The sequence below is a fragment of the Megalops cyprinoides genome, chromosome 19 (assembly GCF_013368585.1).
Source record: "Megalops cyprinoides isolate fMegCyp1 chromosome 19, fMegCyp1.pri, whole genome shotgun sequence".
NCBI lineage: Eukaryota > Metazoa > Chordata > Actinopteri > Elopiformes > Megalopidae > Megalops > Megalops cyprinoides.
The window spans coordinates 11769724-11784395 of record NC_050601.1 but is presented as its reverse complement, the minus strand read 5'-3'; the positions used below and the strand labels follow the sequence as shown (position 1 = coordinate 11784395).

General features: G+C 41.1%; 1 protein-coding gene across 1 annotated transcript; it reads left to right on the top strand.

Moving 5' to 3' along the window:
- The first annotated feature begins 6160 nt into the window (after positions 1-6160).
- Positions 6161-14585, top strand: aldh16a1 (aldehyde dehydrogenase 16 family, member A1). Its single transcript, XM_036552948.1, has 17 exons — positions 6161-6774; positions 7592-7691; positions 8072-8198; positions 8459-8616; positions 8930-9007; positions 9475-9662; positions 9979-10137; positions 10398-10556; positions 10698-10854; positions 11004-11079; positions 11366-11471; positions 11771-11910; positions 12095-12262; positions 12439-12643; positions 12792-12977; positions 13489-13614; positions 13723-14585. Exons 1-17 carry the CDS (start codon positions 6688-6690, stop codon positions 13906-13908), a joined length of 2406 nt encoding a protein of 801 aa, XP_036408841.1. The 5' UTR covers positions 6161-6687; the 3' UTR covers positions 13909-14585.
- The last annotated feature ends 87 nt before the right edge of the window (positions 14586-14672 follow it).

Genomic DNA, 14672 nt, shown 5'->3' with positions numbered 1-14672 from the left:
TGTGATGAGAGAGAGAGAGAGGGATGGGGAGCAAGATGGAGAAAACATAGAGATGGACACAGATTGACAGTGTGAAGGCAAGAAAGACAAAGTGTGAGGAACGCACTCCTCCTGAGACCACAAAACCCGCAGAGACGCAAGTCAGTGTAAAAATGGACTGTTTCATTTTATGGATGGGAGGGGGGCTAGGGTTCAACTATCAGAGCAATAATTCGTTCAGAGCCTACTCCACATTTTTGATGAGGGAAGTATTAGTGTTTAGGTCTGGAAGCGTTTTTTATGAGCCACCAAACCCCATTTAAATAGACCCATGAGTGTGTCCATCAGTATTTTGCATAGGACTGTGACTGTCATCATTGCGGAACTGTCAGTACTGGACTTTGTCTCAACACAGGCCTGCAATGCGCCAAGCATTGAGGGAGGACATGTGAGCGTGTATTTGAATGAAGCACAACCTCCCGTGGAAATGACAGCAACATTCGCATACCTTTACTTGAAATCAAATACAAGACATATCAGAAAAGTGCAATGTAAATACCTGCAGTCAGATACTGCAGCTGCACTTTCTCTCACTTTCTTCCAAATGTGTATTCTCATCCCTCTCTCCAGGCCCACAACTCTCCTCCTATCCCTCTCTCTTTTCCTCCCTCCTTCACTATTTTTGAGGAAGAAGCTCTTTTGCATCCCTTGTTCTTGCGTTTTTCTATCATATTGTTTGAAGTTGAATTATGACGCATGCGTGAAAAAAAGAAAACAAAACTTATTTCTGAATGGTCAGAAGGAAGTAACTCTCTCTTTCACTCTTCTTTTCTGTTGTCCTCTCTTTTTCCTGATGGAAAATGGAGAGTAGTATGCAAATTCAACCATGGGTTTCAAAAACTGTGTCATGTTTTAATTCATAGTTCATTCACAATTACTGTTATTATTATTATCTCTTTACATTAATTTTAGAGTAGTTTTGTTTCCTCATTTAATGCTATATTAACCTTTACTGACAGTGGCACTCTCAGTTTTAAACAAAGCTATGCATTCATTCATTTAATGAAAGTCTTTGTATACACTCATACATTCAGCTGACCATGTGACTGCAAAACAAAATCACTGGCTAATTATTTCAACTTCTAAATGCAATGTGGATTTTTTACATAAGTAAATGCTGATGATCCAAATAAAGAGTCACAGGTCAACAGACATGCATGGATATTCCATGCAGTTAAAGAAAGACAGTTTCATTGACAATGCAACAAAGGGAGTGTTTTCTTTGAGTCAGTCTGTCTGTCTTTGCATCTTTCTGTCTTTCTTTCTTTCTCTCTCTCTCTGTCTATCTATCTATATCTGTTTTTTGTTTGTCTATTTCTCTCTGTATCAACTTGCCTCCTCTATGGTGTGGTATGAGGACATATACTCTATGTCCCTCTGTTCAGTATCATCACTGTTACACAAGGCACTTTAATCTCAAACAGTGATTGTGTTGATACAATTATATAAAGACAGAGGACAAAGGCAAAGACAGACAGTGAGCAACTCCAGTGTTTGTGGCTGAACAAAGCATTGCATCCCTTTGCATCCCATTGGCTGAGGTTCTGAACCGGTCTTGGACCAGGAACCGTCAATTACCATGCGGGACAGTCCATCAGTAACTGCTCTGTTGAGATTTTCTGTGATGTTTTTTATTTTAATCATGGGATTTTGTGCATCATATTTTTCCGTTTTAGTTATTCATTTATTTATTTCTTATATTATTTTTATTGAATACAGTAGAATTGAAGAAAACCACACTGCACTAACAATGCTACTGCCATTACTGTTAATATTGTGCCATACGCTACAAATATTCATAATGATAATAACAGTAATAACTACAGTTTCTAATGATTGAACGCTATGCTCTGTCTTATTTCAGTGAACGTGCAATTTATTTACATAATACAGACACAGGGATGTAAATGTGTGTATCTGTATATCCTGTAAAATTATCAGATATACATGACACATGACACAGGCCCTGTGGCTGCGCATAGCATTGTCATATGTACATAGACACACTGAAGATAACATAAAATGGGAGTACTCATAAAGTCTTCATCATGCTATCACACCACTTTCCTGTAAGGAACAAGAGTGGAAGAGAATAAGAGAGAGAAAGAGATGGTTACTGGAATAAATGCAGTTAATGTTATGATGACTGATGCTGGATTCAAATTTTAAAAATGTCAGAACTCAAAAAAAGAAAAAAATCAAGAACTGTATAAAATATATTTCAATGGAATGTTTATTATTTATCTTTTTTATATTTTTGAAGCGTGTAAAGAAAAATAAAAAATTAACAAAGTTTGTGGAAAAAATGAGACTTAAAAACAGCTATATTATTAAAAGTATGAAAGTTTGAACGTGAATGCTAACTTACCTGCTCAAATCTTCTCCATTGCAGATAGGAAAAATAAACATTCAAAATGATAAAATGATTAAAAAAAAACACAAAAATCACTGAAAAATCAAACAAATTAATCAAATTTAAAAAGAAAACATTATCAAAAAAATCAATAAAAATATCAAAAGCTTATGCCAAAATTTTCAATATGTGTCCAGTGTGTTTATTACAATCACATTTTGTGTCTTTTTTCCAGTTTACTGGATATCTTTTTTATATTTATTATTTATATTTATTAAAGAGCTTTCTTTGTCTCTTGACACAGAGTATACACAGAATATAAAGGTAATTGAATGCCCATGATGCATTTCAAAATTCATTCTATGATTCATAACTGTGAAAAAGACGGAACATTTTTGTTTTTGCAGGTACAGTATATCCTTGTGAAGCGGGTTATGTGACCCACAAAGGTTAAACCCAATAGTTTGTCTTGTCTTGTACATAATACACAGAGAAACACATTAATAATATGATGATATGCACTACTAACCATCATCATAGGTCACTGACTAAAATGTGTTAGAATTTTTACTAACTTTTAGGGATTAATAGAATATGGGGATGTAGAATCTGCTGTTTTCTTTAGGTTCAAAAAGGAATCAATATGTAGGAACACGTTATATAAATATGAATGCATCACAGTGTCCTATTTTTAATGTCATCCACTCAACAGCAATGAGCAATGAGTAAATGACCAGACTATTTAGGATGGAAGACGTGAATGCAAAATGAAGATGATAATCAAGCCTTTCAAAATCATTTTGGCAGACACAAAGCAAAGACTATATTTCCTGTTGAATCTTACCTGTGCTGGGCCATGTCCTAAACTATGATTAAAGATATTCGAGTTGATATTTATTTATTAATAGAGACAAACTGCATTAGGATCCAGCTAGGCCTAAGAGGCAGCTCTCACAATGCAGCAAGCCTCCTTACAAATTCAATACTTCACAACATGACAGACTGTGACAACATAATATAACACAATTCATATGAACAATGTCTATGCAAATGAATGGAGTGAGAACACGGTCCATTTAGATGTCGATGAGTTACTAACCACAAGAAACATCCAGAGAACTCAAACAGTGAGTATTTAAAAAAGAGGACCAACAACTCCACTTACATTTCAGCTTGAACAGAGAATGGTGGCCTGGGCAAAGAGAAATATGAGAAACACAGCAGCACATGCAAAATCTATAATAATGCTTGCAGGTTATTAAGAAGCACATTAGAACATGCTTCAAGATTATTAAGCAGCACAAGTAAACAAGCAATGGGAAGCTTGTTTAAAAACAGATGATTCCACATGTTTAATTTGAACAGCTGACCAAACTGATGAATAGAAATGCTCAAATAAGCATAGCCTTGTCAACTTAATGAATTGAAATACATCACTGAATTCATTTTCATATGCTTAGCAGATGTTCTTATCTGGAGCAACAAAACTTACACTTTCTGCATGATACCCATTTATAGAGCTGGTATTTACTGGTTTAATTCAGGTTAAGTACCTTGTCCGCAGGTAACAGCAGTAACCCACCTTGGAATCAAGTCAGCATCTTTTAGGCTACAATTCCTTCTCCTATGCACCACACTACACTGGTGACAAAGGTGATTTTGTACCATGTTATTGTCTACCATGTGATCTATTTGGAAGCCAGTACCAACAAAGTCATGTGGCATGTGACTTCAAAGTGAAATGTAATAAAATAAAAGAAACACAAAATAAACACATTTAGATTGTGTCCGAGTTGGTTTTCTGCACAACAATTCACAGCCCCTTTGACAATTGCTGAGTCATTCAAGTGCTGAGAAAGAGGCACTATACAAGATCTATTGCTCTTTGTGTGCAACAGAACACAGCAGAACAGTAATGGGTTAATGCCAAATCTGAGTGTGGGAGGTTTAGTTACTTTATCTACATTTTAACAAAAACTGGGCAGACAGTGCAGAGTCTATTCCACCTAAAGCCCATTACCTAATGTTGATAAATCACTTACCTGCTCCATTGCAGTTTAGTTGGTAAAACTCACTACTCCAAATACAATACTACCCTCAGGTGGTGATTTGGAGGAACTCAAATAGAATCATTTTTTGGGGAAAAAAAATCCTCTCTCTCTCTGGGTGGGCTCAGCTCAGAGATGTGCATGTTCCTGGCTCAAGGTTTGGCTCTTGTACCCCCCCCCCTCCCTCTCTCTCTCTCTCTCTCTCTCACACACACACACACACACACACACACACACAAACATACACACACACAAACCCTAAGGAGTCACTTCAAATGTCCTCTCATGTGGACCAATAAGTAATATTCAAACAAATTATACAAATCATAAAGTGGGTGCCCAGTAAAGATATGGGCCATCTGCTAAATTATTTTGATTTATGCTCATATAGACATGTCGTTTATATCTTTCAGCTTGGTACTTTCTGTATTATTAGTTGAAATCCAGCCAATCACATGTTGGTCTGATGTTTCTCCTGTAGTGTGTGGTGGAGCATTTGTAAGACCCAGTTCGGATTCAGGGATGACAAACCACAAACAAATGGCACCACACACAGGTGTGGCTTGCTATAGACTAAAACAGTCATAACTTAAAGCCTTTTTAACTCATTTAACTTAAGTTTCATTAACAAATTCATGAAAGTCTTTAAAATAGCAGCTTCAACCTTCTGTGTGTTGAAATGGCTTATAAATAAAGACATAAGGACAACATAAATTGTACTGCCAGTTACATGTATATCAGTGAAATTACTGCTAGCTAGCTAAACACAAGCATATCTGCTATAAATGGGACAGCAATGGACTGCAGAAAGATAGTATACCTTGTTCTACAATACAGCCCATAACCATGACATACAAATAAATGTTTTCCAACAGTCTAACACAGCTGAATTGCAGGTGCCTTCCACTGATGCTTCCCTGTATTTTGTGCTTTGATCATACGGTTTAAGGCCCACATTCTCTTCAGATGGTACACGCATTGCGTCAGGTTAGACAAAATAATTTAGGAAACATTGGTTTCACTTTGGAATGGTGTTCATTTGTTAATGTTTTCTTAAATCATTTTGATATCAAGCATTTTAACAGGTGTAGTAGTCAATGCTCCTGGAAAATATGCTGTCTGGACCAAGACCCAGTCTCGTGACTGCAGTGAAATCATTGTCTCCGCCAGATGGCGTACGATGACGGGTTTTTACGCCTCACTGGAAGGCACTGCGCCATTTGTCTAAAGACAATGCAGTGAAATATAAATTTTAAATAAAGCTCTTGTATATACAACGTTTGATGTACACCTTCGGATGATGGTGACGTAGACAGCTAAAAGTAATTTTACGAGCTGAAAAAGCGCATACTTTGATGTAACTTTTACTAGTACATGTTTGTACATGTACATGGAGTTGTAAGTGTAGCGTTTGCTGTTTTGATTGAGGCAGATTGAAGCAGATTATGAAGTAGCAGAAATTGCCCGTAAGTACTTCCATAGGACCATATTTTCCAGCCCTAATATAACCATACCAATTATAAACTGAACGGCAAAACCACTAGTAGGTCCACAAACGCACAACTTCCTACCCTTCCGATTTCGTGCGTACCTCTCTATGTTGTCCGTGTAGAAACAAATCCCTTCTTTTTGGGCCCGACTACGTGATAGGCGGCTGGCTAGCTTGCAGGAACTTTGAACTTGAATACGAGACTGAGCTGAAAGGGGAAGGAACGTTCCTTGTAGCATGTGCAAAGAGAGTAGCAGGCTCTATCACTAGCTCGATTGTAACTTTTCAGAAAGCGAAATATAATTCGGCTTGCAAACAGCTAGATAGTTTTCCTAGGATATTTAGTTAGCTTACAAGGAATCTAATTATAGCTAACAAATAATCACTGCGTTGTGGAGATATATTTATTAATCCCGCTAGCACCTTGCTACTTTGTTCACAGTCTAGCTAACGTTAGCTGGCTAACTGTAGCCAGCTCTGTTCTTTAGAATAATAAACGTTAGCTAACTATCGCACAAACTAGCAAACGTTGAAGTTATTCATCTTTGCAGCTCATCTAAAGTTATATTTTCTTGGCTCAGGGGGAGGCGGCAGGTACCTAGCTAATTACTGTATATTCAGCTATCTAATTGCCAATAAACTTTATTGCCTTATCATAATAGATATCAACAGACAGCCATCGATAAATTGTAATTTCGTCGTGCAACTGGATAGATAGCTTTTTAGCTATCTAGGTGGCATTTCGGTTTAACCGAGAAATGGCAGGTAGTACTACAAAATCAGTCCACGATATTTTTGAGTCGATGGAGTATGGACCAGCTAGTTCCAACACTTCGACAGCACAGGTAAGTTAAAATACTGTAAGTGTTTCTGGCTGCCATCTGTCTAGTACTGCAACTAAATGGTAACCACAGGGAAAATGATAGCTGGCTTGTTGGCAATGTGACATCTCATCCATCATCTTTAGCTGGATTTGTGGTTGCTTGATAGCTACAGAAGCTATAACTAAGGTTTAACCTTGGTCGCATCAGTTGGGTGTATCCGACAGTACTTCTGTTAAAAGCCAGTGAACGTCTCTTAATGTCATATCACTTTTACAGTAATTACTATATGTCAGTAAAGTTATCATGTGGGTCTGTATGGAGGAGTTACCATGTGAAGTTCGTTAATTTAACTCACAAGACAGACATGTGACAGTTTGAAGAGGAGGATGGTAACTTGCAGAAACCAGTAGTACAGCGCAATGCTGTCTGTGTGAACATTTGACACTGTCAGAAGAGTTAAACGTAAGGCATCTCTACTGCCCCGTCTGGAAGTGTGACAAGTTAGGAGTGTAATCAGTGCATGTCTTATATAACCACGCCACCCCTCGAATCTGTCAAAAATTAATTTTGCGGATTATGCCGTGGCTTTGGGGACGAAATCCCTCTGATGTACTATGTACTCTTATTTTACTGGCTAATTGTCAGAGGTGGAGAAAGTCCGTTTAGCCAATCACCAGCAAGTATTGAATTAACCCTGCCTCTTCCAAATGTACAAGGAAATATGCCAGAAGCATAGTTTAGGTAAAAAAAAAAGGGGGGGTGGATCTGGTAGATAGAATGATGATGAATGTGTACCAAATGTGTTTACCTTATATCTATTGCTTGATCTCATCTTCAGTCCTGGCTGGAGAGTCACTCACATGCTCTTGGTCTCTTTATCAACGGGGCATTTGTCTGTCCATCAGACCGGCAGGCATGCAACGTAACCGATGCCTCAGGTAATTTTGCATCCCATTGTGCCACTGAGAAGCTCATTGCATGATGTCACAACCTCAGACGTATCTCATTAAATGTGGATATGTTTGATGAATAGCACAGATGGCTATATTTATCTGTCCATCATAACTTGCTGTGATAGCCAGTGTGTTGTGAGTTCAGTCCCTCTCCATGTAATAGCAGATGCTTCACCCATTGGCACTTATTGCCAGTCTGCATATGAGCCCTGCAGGCTTGACAAGAGTTTTCACCTTCGTATCTGCAGCCCAAGCCCTGCTGCTGTTATGAAGACATGTGTCATATTTATACGTCATACGTTTTCATTCCCCATTATGGTGTCCTATACTGAGTACAGTGAACTCTCCTGTCTCTCTCTCTGCAGGCCAAAGGCTGTGCAGCACTGTGTGTGCAGCAGATGAAGATGTTTCCCTCTCGGCCTCCTCCTCACTCACTGGATTCAAAGCCTGGAGCGAGTTGAGCTGCTATCAAAGGGCCAAGGTTTTCCAAAGGTAGATTGACACAACGGCCTAACAATGTAAGAGAAGTAGATGATGCATATTTTATTTTGCCAGCTGAGTTTTCCACAGGCTGAGTAATTGTACAAGTGATCATGCCTTGTAGTGGCCAGGTGGACTTCATGTGGTCAGAAATAAGGAGTTGCATGTACCATATGTTATGTGTGCATATAGATAAAGTATTAAACAAAGTATTGATGTGGTTTACTGTCTGTGTATCATTCTTACTCCCTTTAACTCTCTGCCTCTGTCAGTTTTGGCAGTGGTCTTCAGAGACACAGCCAGTGCCTGGCCGAGCTGTGTGAGATGGTTCAGTCTCCCAGCTCTGTGTCTGCGCTGGTCCGGCTGGTGCAGTACTACAGTGGGTGGGCTCAGCTCAGAGATGTGCATGTTTCTGGCTGGACTCCTCAAGGTTTGGCTCTTGTCCTCAATACCCTCCCCCTCCCTCCCTCTCTCTCACTTTCTTTCTCTCTCTCTCTCTCTCTCTGTTTAGTGAGTCTCTGTATGTGTAACGCTCTGAGTGGACTGTCCTCCAACCATTCTCAAAGAGAAGGAAGCTCTCATGCGCGACAGAATGCCAGACTGTTGTTCATTGTTCTCAGAGCAACATCAGAAAAATACCTTAGTTAACGTACTGTCAGATAGGATTTAAACAAGATATTTGTTTGTGAAGTGATGTTATGGTTCTTCATTTTTGTTTCCATGAATATGTCTCGCTCTCGCAGGTGTGGTGGCTGTGGCTGTCTCTGATGACTGCTCCCTGTATTCCCTCCTGCTGAAAGTCTTACCAGCATTAGCTGTGGGTGAGTACTGAGAAAGCTGGTGAAACCCAAGGTCTGGGAGTATAGGAGCCTGTCTCGGGTTTTCACTAAACTGGCTGGCCGTCTGCCATTGATTTGACGTGGCATACTTCTTGTAATATTTCAACTCACTCACAGACCCTGTTGGATCAAAGTGCTCTTTGTTGCAATGAATTATGAGAAATACCAGAGTACTTTTCTGCTCCACAGTAATTACGTTAATGGTAAAGAGATCTGAGTCCTCCTCAACCCTGGGCCTGTGCATACACGTTGCCTTAAGTGAACCCTTTTCCCTTATTCAGGGAAAGCCTTGTCAAAATCAATGTCGACGTGTTCATTTAACACAAAGTTTTGTGGGTTTGACTGGATGTAGGTGTGAAAGCAAAGATAATTATAGAAAATAATGTATGATGAGATACACTGAAAAAGATCAGCTGTCATTTGAATTACATTACCACTGTGTTTCCCAGGCAACGCCGTCATTGTGATTCCTGGCTGTGGAACTGCCCTTCCTGCGCTCTTGATTGGCAGCCTTTTTCATGAGGCGGGGCTTCCTGCGGGGACACTGAACGTTGTCACCGGAAAAGATCTGAGCCTGGGGATCAAAGTGGCTCAAAATCCCAAGATAAACTGTTTCACTTACTGTGGGAATAAGAAGGTATGTTGTTCATTTCTGTACCATACCATCAGAGTCTAGTCCTGACACCAGCGGTTGCCACACTCCAGCATGATTGCCACTCCTGGTTCTCCTCTGATCCAGCTGAACTCTCGCTACTTGTGTTTTCACTCAGTTTACGGTACAGTTAATTTGGGCTGGAATAATACCTGCAGACACAGAGGTGCTTCTGGAGGAGACCTTAAAACCAATGTTTTATCCTTGACGCCTTGTTCTTATGTAGCCACAGTTTGCATGTTTTTTGGTGTCCAGTGTATCTTGAGTGTATGGTGGGAATCTTTCTCTTTGTCTCTGACAGGAGGGAGAAATGCTGAGCAGAGAGACTGCAGGGTGGGGAGTCCCTGTCTCTCTCTCCCTGTCTGCCAATGCAGTCTGTCCTTTCATCATCTTTGAGTCTGCTGATATTGACAGCGCTGTGGATGGAGTAATAGAGACTGCCTTCAAAAAGAAAAAAGAGGTATTATTCTTTCCTTTAAGTGATCCTGCATTTGGGTGTTCAGTCTCAAAATATGAGTTACATAAATTCGTTTTTCTCTTTATACTTGAGTCCTGATTTTTGTAGGATTGATAATGTTGTAGCAAAATTACGTGGAAGTACATCCACCTTTAGGGTGTGCTGTATCTAGCATGGCCACAAGATGGGGGTGTTGCTCAGTGATGCTGCTAATGTGTTGTGATTGATCATTCTCTCACACTGTCTTTCTCGTTTGTTCCCAGTGGCAGTGGGTGCTGTGTGTGCAGGAGTCAGTTTGGGAAAGCGTTGTTGCACGGCTGAAGGTTCGAATGGCAGGAATGAAGTGTTTGCCTCTCTTGGCTGAGTCTGATCGGCACATTGTTGAGGCTGCAGTACAGGAAGCTCAACAGCAGGGGGCAAATGTGAGTAAAGTATACTGATGGGGTATACACATAACTGCTGTGGGTGTGTGTGTTTATGTGTAACTTTTGTACTAACCATGAATGAAATGCTGCATTCAAAATTGTATCTATCAATATACTGTTCCTCTTTTTCACTCTCAGGTGGTCCAGCCTTGCCCTCCGCCCTCCTCCCTCTCCCTTTACCCCCCGACTGTATTGTGCGGGGTAGCTCCCTCATGCCCCTGTGTGGTTGCTCCACCTCCTGGACCTCTCTTACCTATGCTCTCCTTCAGAACTGCTGGAGAGGGGCTCACCATTGGTAAGTGCAACTCCATCTAACTATTCTTCTGAAGTAAAACCGCCATTACTGCCAAGTTAAAAGTTAAACCTTTTAACTTGGCAGTAATACCTTAGCATCATCATAACTAGAGAATGATTGAGTGATGATGAGTAATTGTCTTGTTCCAGGAAACCACAGTCCACATGGACAGGCTGCGTCCGTCTGGACAGAGGACCTGACTCTGGCTCTGGAGAGCGCCAAAAGGTGCAGCCCTGCGGCACAACCGTCTGTCTGCACAACCGTCCATCTGTTTGTTTCCCTGTGAACCTGTCTGCCTGTCTACATACCTGTCTGTGTGCACACATGTCTGTCCACACAACCGTCTGTCTGCGCAACTGTCCATCTGTCCGTTTACCTGTCTGCCTGTGAACCTGTTTACCTGTCTACATACCTGACTATGTGCACACCTGTCTGTCCACACAACTGTCTGTCTGCACATTTGACCATATGCACTGCAGTTTACTGACCACCCTCTCTGTCCCTCTGACAGTCTGTCTGTGGGCACAGTGTGGGTGAACTCTCACTCTGTCTTTGACCCGTCTCTCTGTCTCTCCGGCGTGAAGGAGAGTGGGAACTGCACCGACGGAGGTCAAGAGGTAAGAGAGAATCACACACATCAGCTGAATGTTTGAGAAATATTGCGTGGGCTTATTTCAGTAGCCCAGCATAGAGAGTAGCATTGATGTCAGAGGAGGGACAGGATCAGAGTAGAATGTCCCAGAGGGACAGGTGGGAGTGACAGGAGTTATACTTGGGCACAGAAAGGGGCTGGAGGATGGTACTTTTGGTTATGGTGAAGTGATTTGACACCATTGTCCCTGTCTTGTCAATAAAAATGTAAGTGAACTGCTCATATTCTGCGCTCTGCGCATATTAACCGCTGTCTGTCTGTCAGGGTCTGTTTCAGTTCCTGCGGCCCTCTCTCTCTCCTCCTCTGCCTCGCTCCCGTCCACTCTCTGTGGATTATGTCAAATTTGGGAGCGCTGCATCGAGACCCCCCATTCCCGGAGGAGCTGAAACCGCTGGTCCTGCCAGGTGAGTGCCCGCGCGTGGCCCTGCTTGTGTTGTCATGGTTTCAGAAACTGTAAACTTAGCAAGTAAATGCTTTTAGAAGAATGACTGCAAGAGAGGGATATCAGAAAGCAATCACAGTTTATGGGTTGTTCATTAAAGTCAGGGTGTTTATAGTATTAACCTTCTTCTCTGCTCTCTTTCTCAGGGCCCCGCGCTCCTATCTTCAGCTTGTCGGAGGCCGGCAGTGCAAGTCTGATTCTGGGAGCAGTATCGCGATTTTGGCACCAGATGGCAGTGTGCTCGCTTACTGCCCTGATGGGGGTAGGAAAGACGTTCGCAATGCAGTGGAGGCTGCCATAAAAGTCCAGCCAGGGTAAAAAGATTTGTCTGTCTGCTGTTTAGTGGTCCGCTGTCAGTGCCAGTGTAGAAGTGGTCTGTATTGTCAGCTTAGATGCACAGTTCCTATACAGTATGAGTGGTAATTTGATTTCATTTAAAGACAGAGTTAAGACTATTGCAAATTGAATCCTTGTTTTCCTCCTTTTCCAGCTGGAAGAAGAGAAGCCCTGTCTCTCGCTCGCAGGCACTCTATTCTCTTGCCGCAAGCATAGATCTGAGGAAGCGAGATATGGCAGTGTCGCTTCAGGCTCAAACCGGCCTCTCATTGGAGGAGGCAGAGAGGGAGGTGGAGCTTAGCATTTCTCGGCTCTGTGATTGGGCTGCCCACTCTGACAAAGTAGGGGGAGGCGTGCAGGTGAGAAATTTTCACATTTTTTCTTGGCAATGTCGTTCTTTGATTTAGGCATTATTCTTGTAATCAAATGATCAGGATTAGTTTGTCACTGATTATCCTTTTGCTCAGAATTATGTAAATATCAACAAAAGAATAATCCTTTCTTTAGTCTCTCCCCCAGTCTGGCTCCGCTCTGTCTTTACCAGAGCCACATGGAGTGGTGGGCGTGGTCCTCCCTGACAGATGGACCCTCCTCTCCTTGGTTTCTTTGCTTGGGGCGTCCCTTGCAGCTGGCAATGCTGTTGTCATGGTACCCAGTGAGAAACACCCACTTCCTGCCTTAGACTTTATTCAGGTATGTTAGTTTCCATGCCTGTAAATTTCATTAATCGTCACTAGTGTACCTGTTTTAATCCGTGTGCTAACTGCCTACAGTATGAAGATGTGTGTATGGATTTGTGTTTTTTTTTGTCTGTTTACACTTATATACTGTAGCTCCGGTGTCTGTGTACATCTCTGTTCTCCTGTCTTTTTTGCATTTCCACTGATTTCTTTATGTGTGTTGTTTCTCTCTATGATGTGACTGATTCACAGTTGCTATCAACAAAGAACTATTGGGATTAGAACAAAGACTAGTCACTCTCATTTAAAATGAGATCTCACACTTTTTTCATCAGTCAAAATATACCTGAAAAGAAAGAAAACAGCACCATAGAATTGGCACAGTTATTTGTTACATGGGTGGTATTTCTCCTCCCAAAATAAGATGAATCTTACTCCACAAGTTACTCTGATTAATACTTTTAGACAAAGTAACAATTTTCTTTGTTACTTTGTCTAAAGTTTTTTTTTTTTCTCGATTCTAGGTCTTGCAGTCTTCTGACATCCCAGAGGGTGTGGTCAGCATCATCACAGGAGGCAGAGACCAGCTGACTCAGGCAATGGCCAATCACAGCGTCATACAGGCCATATGGTACTGGGGCAGTCAAGAGGTGAGTTTACTTTTGTTTGATTTTCCTCTTTTCAGACTTGTTGACCAAGTAAAGGGTCATAAGGTGTTGTCTTGCTCAATGACCCAGTGTTGTGTCTGTGCCCGTCAGGGTTGCCAATACCTGCAGTACACCTGCTGCAATCCCCTGAAGAGCTTGTGGCTTCACTGTGAGGAACAAGGAGGGGCTGAAGGGAAAGGAGAGGGGAGGGACTGGGCTCTCTCTCATCCCTCACTTCTGGAGGAGATGTGGAGGCAGGCCACACACTGGAAGAGTGTGTGGATACCTACAGCTTAGAGAGAGAGAGAAAGAGAGTGCGTAGTGTGAAGGAGAGAATACAGTGGAGGGTGATATTCATTTGGACTTTGAAATGCATTGAAGTATTCATTATTTGTCTGCCACCTGTTTGCATTTTTCTGTGCCAGACATTCCAAAATAGTATTAGATGAAACATTCAAATGCGAGTAATATATTTCTGGTATTTTTTTTTGGCCAAATTAGATTTAATTTTAATTTTAATGCAGGTGCACCGATGTGTTTCCAGACAGAACTGTAAGCCATTTGTTTACTATATCAATTTCTGTGAGTGGTAAATGTCTGATGACAAGAGACAGAATCCAACTTGCCAGCATTAGCTACCTCTATCTCGCACACACACGTATACTATACATTTTTACCCGCCTTATCAAATTTGTTAGAAAGAAATGTTTGATACATGAAAAGTGGTTCTATGATTAGTCAAAGGTAATTGTTATGAAGACACATAATGGTCCAATCATGTGATACTGTTAAATGCAGTGCTACTCAACACTGTAATTTACATAGATACTGTAGTGCTGATATTGGCATGGCTATGAAAATAATGCACTCTGCTTCATTACTGTATACAGCTGAGTAATATGTAAATGTGCTGGGCAACATGCCACAACCTGCTAAGTAATTACACATGACTGTGTGACACCTGAGGATACAGCAGCTGAAGAGTAAAATGGGATTTGTTTGTGATTAACAGTCTTGTCACTTCTAATGCCAAAAATAAAATAATAATCTATATATTTGAC